At 30.5% G+C, this 7,678-nt stretch overlaps 1 protein-coding gene across 1 annotated transcript; it reads right to left on the bottom strand.

Moving 5' to 3' along the window:
* Positions 1-529: 529 nt before the first annotated feature.
* On the bottom strand, positions 530-7,412 carry LOC118199855 (uncharacterized). Its single transcript, XM_085807448.1, has 2 exons — positions 7,077-7,412; positions 530-6,376 (listed from the first exon to the last, which is right to left on the bottom strand). The coding sequence occupies exon 2, from the start codon at positions 6,326-6,328 to the stop codon at positions 5,057-5,059; it is 1,272 nt and encodes a 423-aa protein (XP_085663574.1). The 5' UTR covers positions 6,329-6,376; positions 7,077-7,412; the 3' UTR covers positions 530-5,056.
* Between the last annotated feature and the right edge of the window lie 266 nt (positions 7,413-7,678).

Here is a 7,678-nt window from a genome sequence, read left to right on the forward strand (position 1 = left end):
AGATTCAATTATATATAATGAATAATTTAATTACTTCAAAATTTAACACAATAAAATTTGACATAAATTTAAGAATTTTTTGTTTCTTATTTCTTGACTTTAATGAATTATACTTCCTTGTAGGTTTCACAGCAGCATTTAAAAAGTTAAAAATCAGCCATACTAACTCAAAAAAGGAATTTCTGACTTTTCCCTCATAATTTAATATTGCTTTATATTTTTCTAATATTTATGAAAAAAACCCAAATTATCTGCATACAAACTATTACTTATCATTTCATTTTTCTTCCAATCAGTAATTTGTCTTTAAAAGAAAATGGTATAAAAATGCACTAAATTTTGTCTATAATATGCTATGTGTCTTGCAAGTTTCAAATAAATTAGTATATCAGAGGTTTGCTTAGCAAATAATTCAATGTGCAATTTAAAATTATTGCTTAAATCTATAGAACCAATAATATTAGTTGTATATGTACTTAACTGTATTGTGTTAGTTATATAGCTGAACTTGAAAATAAAGATTCACAAGTGAAAAATAAAAAAAATTTATTTACAATTTTATGCAAGCAGTCAGCATAACAACACAACACCTAAGTTATAACATACAAATAAGTTAAAACCAGCTGATCTCTTTTTATCAATAAATTATTCAAACTTTCTTGTAAAAATTGAAGCAGAAATCTCATTAAGCATATTGCCATACTAAGAAATCTCATCAATTCTTATTTATTAACAGGTGTGAAAATTTCAAAACTGCTTCTATATTAATTGGGTTTCATCAGAAACAATAAGATGAGACTATGTGACCTTAATATTTAAATTTTGATACTGCAAGTTCAAGTTTCTATTCGTTAAATTTCAACCCATTTTGTCTGGCAATTACAAACACCGTTATTAACTTTTTACAACAGCCAATTAATAGTTTCAAAATGTATTACGATACTGCCATAATATGGATAAATATCGGGCAAACACTTGAGAAGACCGTCCATTACCATTTAAAACACTTCAGGTGCACAAATGATATTAAATTTTATACGATGGCTATTATTATTTATGAAGCATATAAAGATACATTCAACAGCAAATGGATGTCAGCATCACCAGTATATGTAAAAACATTTATTGATGTTGTGTAAAGGAAGTGATTATCAGTTAATGTTTCAAATATAGAAAATAATAAAAATGTTTTACCTATGCACCAGTATCCAATTTGAAAGTATCTGGTCACTACATGCAACACAATTTTGTTGTAATTTTTCCAAGCTAAAATCGTGATCTTCTAAGTTACTCGCTATCAGGCTTGTTTAATTTAAGCAAAGAATATATCAAAATGATTTGTCCAGAAAGCCACCAGTCTTAATTATGGGACACCGGTAATTTCAAAATGCACATGAAAATCACAGGTTTGTGAAATGAGTGCTCCTAATCAGAGACACCCTTTATTCAGCCAATTCCCAGAATAATAGTAGCAGTTATTACAAACCTGTTATTTTGTCGCCATGCTGAAACACATAACTGTTATCTTGATAAAGTAATTTATCATATGGTAACATGAAAATTATACTCAAATGATATAAGTAATGGACACTTAAAGACACAACATAGACCCTTTTTTACACAACAACAAATTAAAGACAAGGAAATGAATTTTTCAATATTTTTAAGTGTAAAACAGTCAGTACATGCCCATATAAAAAATATAAATTATAATGACCCATTCTCAGTATAAAAGCAGCAGTTACCATAAACTTGTCATCTTGTAAGCATGCTGAAACACAACTTTTATCATGAGAAAGCATTTTACAGTATGTTAACACCAAATGATAACCACTTACTAAACATTAAGTGGTAGCCATTTAAATACAACCCAGATACCATTTTATGCAGCAAACACTCAACAGCACGAAAATGAATTTTTCAATATTATCATCTTTCAAGTGCTCTGAATATAAAACAGTCAGTGCATGTCCATATGAACAAAATTATAATGACCCATTCCCAGTATAATAGCAGCAGCTATTATAAACATACAATTTTCTAATCATGCTGGAAACATATAACTGTTACCTCGATAAAACATTTTACCATAAGTTAACACAAAAATTATATCAAAATGATAAGAGTAGTGGCCACTTAAAACATAACCCACACACATTTTTATGCGATGACAAATTAAAGGCAAGGAAATTCCTTCTTCAATATTTCAAGTCATCTGAATGTTAAACAGTCAGTATCTGTCCATATCAACAAAAGTATAATGACCCATTACCAGTATAACAGTGGCAGTTATTATATACATATCATTTTGTACCCATGCTGAAACATATCACTTTTATCAGGAGAAAGCATTTTACCATATGTTAACACCAAACTTATATCCAAATGATAAAAGTAGTGGCCGCACTAAAACAAAAACCGAGATACTTTCTTACGCGATGACAAATTAAAAAAAGGACATGCCTTCTTCAATATTTCAAGTCATCTAAATATAAAACAGTCAGTATATGTTCATATCAACAAAATTATAATGACCCATTACCAGTATAACAGTGGCAGTTATTATATACATATCATTCGGTAAGCATGCTGAAACATAACTTTTATCAGGAGAAAGCATTTTACCATATGTCAACACCAAACTTATACCCAAATGATAAAAGTAGTGGCTGCGCTAAAACACAAACCGAGACACCTTTTTACGCAATGACAATTTAAAGGCAAGGAAATGCCTTCTTCAATATTTCAAGTCATCTGAATGTTAAACAGTCAGTATCTGTCCATATCAACAAAAGTATAATGACCCATTACCAGTATAACAGTGGCAGTTATTATATACATATCATTTTGTACCCATGCTGAAACATATCACTTTTATCAGGAGAAAGCATTTTACCATATGTTAACACCAAACTTATATCCAAATGATAAAAGTAGTGGCCGCACTAAAACACAAACCGAGACACTTTTTTACGCGATGAGAAATTAAAAAAAGGACATGCCTTCTTCAATATTTCAAGTCATCTGAATGTAAAACAGTCAATATCTGTCCATATCAACAAAAGTATAATGACCCATTACCAGTAAACAGTGGCAGTTATTATATACATAACATTTTGTAAGCATTTTGAAACATATAACTGTTACTTTGATAAAGTATTTTATCATGTTAACACCAAAATTATACCCAAATGATAAAAGTAGTGGCCACATAAAAACATAACGCAGACACTTTTTTACACAACAAATTAAAGGCAAGGAAATGAATTTTTCAATATTTCAAGTCAATTATAATGATAAAGAATCTTACCATATGTTAACACTAATTTGATATCCACATTAATAATAAGGACCACTTAAAATACAACCCAGACACTTATTTACATAGATGCATAGAAATGAATTTTTCGTTACTATTACTTTTCAAGTGATCTCAAGGTTAAACAGACAGCATACATGAGTAGAAAAAAAATAATAAGGAATTCACAATAATGTGTAACAGTAACTGTTAGATGCGAAAATATTTTTTCAACAGAAATAAATCTGAACTAACATCACTAGGCTTTTCTCAATTAATTTTTTGTGTCTTGTTACATGCATTAAAGTTACTAAACTTACTAGTCTATGAAATACAGCATCATTTGAATTAAAACCTACATTTTTTAAATGTTTAATTGCTAAACACCCATTATATTTTTATTTATGCTTTAAAGTTTTCAATTTGCGCTCTTTTGCAATGCTTTTCTGGTTTAGTGTATCATTCTTTAATTTGCAATAATTATTTAAAAATGTGTTCGTTGATGACCAAAGAATCTGCTTTAACACTTTCTGTGACTCATGAGCTTTAGGGCAATCATCTAGATTTAAAAAAATGTCATTTTCTATCAGTATGTCTAGAGTTAAGTTACATGCTATATCCCTCTGATTTGCAGAAAATAAAAATTCATTCTCAAATTCTTCAGATACAAGTTTTTGAATAACAACATAATTATATATTACTGAATTTAGTACATCAGGATGAGGATATAGAAGTCCTCTATCAAATCTTTTTATCCAAGACTGTCCTTCATTTTCTACAATTAATTCTTTATCAATAGTTAGATTGCCTTTACAAATATCACAGCTTAATAGTTTCACAACTTTATAACTACAGTAACCAGCTATATACATTAAAATTGGTATGTCATTTTGAACATTTTGTATATCTTCATTTGTAATAGTTATTCTTCCTGAGAAAGTGCATCCAATATTTTCTTGCTCCAGAGATTCAATACACAGGTTTTTACAATTTAGATAAATAGGAATTCCTCCATACTTTGATGATTTAATAACAGTTGGCAGAAGACTTTGTAATCTTAATTTTGCTTCAGTTTCATATACTTGCCTTATAGAAATATTATGTTGTGAACCAGCCAGCTGTCTATATTTTCCGAATCTATTCTCTAGGAGATCTGTCTGAACTTTTCCTGGTAAAAAGTAAGTAAATTTTAGCTCCTCAATGCAATACCTTGCCATTTCGAGCAACGAATAGCTAGTATGTGTTAATGCAAAATGTGTTTCCTTAGTTAGTCCACCACTAGAACAGCCTAAAAGTTTCCACTGATCTAACCACTCAAGTAACTTATTTAAATAAATATATCTAACATCATCATTTTGCACAGTTAACGGCTTTTGATACTCATTCATCTTATGGTGTCCTTTAAAGATACTTTGACATTGACTATTGACCACCATGTAGATATAATTTTAATAAATTCAGCTGTTGTTTCGTAATTTAAAATATTATTTTCTTTACCAATAACCATTATTGCCTCTGCAAGACGACTGTCAAATATTTGTAATGCTAGCTTGACATTTTGTCTTTCCAAATTGGTTGGATACAGAGCTTTCAGAGTCAAACCATAACTATATTTTACAATTCTGCCTGCCTCTAATGAATGGAGACTTTTTATGCATGCAAATGCCGCTGTTTCGACCTTGGAAAAATTTTCAAAATTTGGATAAAATAAACATTGCCCAGAAGTTTTTTGATTTATCCAGTTGTTCCTGACACACTTCAAGATGTGCACTGAGTCAATAACAAAAATAGTGGCCGAGATAAGTCTGCAGGGTTTTTATACACAATACTAATTTTTGGAGGCATACAAAATAATGACATGGCTTTTTTATTTATTGAATTATTGTCAGAGACAACTGCCACAATACTATAACCTATATTTTCTAAACCAATTATAATTTTCTTAAGATATTGATACAGATCCTCAGCATTTAATGATTTAACTGGTAATATATGTGCCACATCCTTGAAAGGTGATAATAAGCTACGTATCATAAAAACATAAGCACTTGTAGCAGCTTTTTCACAGTTGTAGGCCATGCCACACAAATTTCCTCCTTTAAAATCGAAACATGAATTTAAATGCACTTCATCCATCATAATAATTACAGTTTTATCATTTTCTTCTAAATCCTTGCATCTTTGTTTAACATATCCTAAAAAATCATCATTAAATTGCTCAGTAATAGGATTAAGAGAAAACATTGAACAAATTCTACGAATAGTACGTGGATGGGGAATAGAAATGTAACCTGAATGTCGTAAAAACTTGTATGCATGCGGTGAGATCGAGTTTAACAAACTGCAAAAAATAAGTAAATCTGGAGTATATCGATACTTCTCTTTCTTTACATTTAGTTTATTTACTTGCTCTGAAAGGAAGTTCAGTTCAGTTTCTTTTTCAGGTAACACTCTTTTCAATTCTGAAAGCATATCATCCACAATTTGTATAGAATTCTTAATATATTCTTCATTTTGTAAGTTATGAGACAGACTTTCAACTTCCTTTAGTACTTCTAGAAACATATTTACATTACTAATTTTTAGAGGGAAAACAAATTTACCAATAGATTTTATAGCGATGTTTTTAATATAAACACATACTGTTAAATCCTCATTTATTACTACCGATTTCTGAATTTCTGGAGCTGGGTCACTTAAAATATCAAGTAACATAGTTGAATTTTCAGTATGTACAGTTATCCAAAATGTTTCTAAAATCTGATGTTCTAGGCAATTATTGAATTCAATTAAACTTTCAAATGATCGTTCATTATCATACCGTTCTTTCATTTTCAAACTTTCTTCTATCGCTTTCTCCAGGTATTTCTCTTCTAAACGAGCTTTCTTCTTTTCTGGTGACATTTTCGATACAGAATTTGATGACATGTAGGATGGGCCATCAGGGAACTGAGAAGGTATGCATCCTTTTTTCAAACGTGGCCTAGAAATTGGGGCTTTAATTAACTTCGCTGATTTCTCATCATACATTTCGATTTCTCGTATTATTTCATCTGATCGAAAATGTAATTCACATACCTATAAAAGAAAATATTCAAAAATCAACTTGTTGTGAGTACAAAAGTTAGATGCATGTTAATATTTAGTAACAGAAGTCAATAAGCCCTATGATTTAAATAAATAATTTGATACATAAATACGAATTAAAAAACCAGTAATATCATTTCAATTACGTGTATAATTTAAGTAATTTGTAAAATCTGGAATGCTCATTATAATGATTACAGCTTTATTTACATTTAAAGAAAATTATATATTTGAGATAATTGTTTACAACAAACACTGGTTACCAAATACAAATAATTACCTTGAATACATCATACCAAACTTTCATATATCATTACAAAAATTTTAAAATGAAACCTATTATGATTACTTAGTAGTTCCTTGTCATATAAATTATGATAAATTTGGAATAACTACAGAATCTGCCTGCACAGTATACTAGAAAGCATTTACAAATTATTGGCATTTATGTAACTACTAAATTTAGAATTATTCCTGTTATATGGAACTTTATTTCATTCATAAAACTTTGAAGGAAAATATTTTTTTGAAATGATTAAAACAGGCAAGATTAAAATCTTTCAAACATAAAACTTCTTACCCGCAGATCAAAATCTAATATCGTAAGCATAAACATCACATACCTATCAATAAAAGTAATAAAAAAATGTAAAGATACAAAACATAAAAAATGCAGTAAAATTGAACTTACTCTGGTATGTTTAGTAGGTTGAAAGCCATCTTTTCTTCGTAGACTCCTTATCTATTTCATCCGGAGTTCAGTCTCATTTGGAAACTTGAATACAGCCACTTTTGGTCCGTTTTTATAATTACCACGACATGTGGCTACAGCACATTTATGAGGCATCGTATGAAATTATAAAAGCACGAGACAATATATAAAAAAAGCACGAGACAATATAAAAACTCTGTCGCTAACGCAAATAACCGCTCCACGTTCGTCGCTCTTGGCTCAACTACGGGGCTTTGATTTTGTTTGAAGGAGCGAGGTGAGTCAGAGACGACTACCTGTGACGTCAGAGCTTCCCCTCGCTTCAGCGTCCCGGCTTCCTTCTATAAGGAGGTGTTGGTCCAACCCGTAAAACTGCTACAACGTAGGAAGCCCATTGTCATCCAAAATAGTGCAGTAGGCATCGGAGTTGAGCTTACCATGAATGGGGACCAAGGGTCCCAGCCCATACAAGGAGAAACACCCCCAGACCATAATTCCACCTCCGCCGAACTTGACTGTTGGCACAATGAATTCTGGCAGGAGACGTTCTCCAGGTAAACGCCAGACCCAGACCCTACCAT

This window comes from Stegodyphus dumicola, chromosome X1, assembly GCF_044657685.1.
Source record: "Stegodyphus dumicola isolate Sdum_Otavi_A_Nest chromosome X1, ASM4465768v1".
In the NCBI taxonomy this organism is placed as follows: domain Eukaryota; kingdom Metazoa; phylum Arthropoda; class Arachnida; order Araneae; family Eresidae; genus Stegodyphus; species Stegodyphus dumicola.

Coding starts and splice junctions, on each gene's coding strand:
- LOC118199855 (XM_085807448.1), bottom strand. CDS start 6,328: ATGTATGATGAGAAATCAGCGAAGTTAATTAAAGCCCCAATTTCTAGG.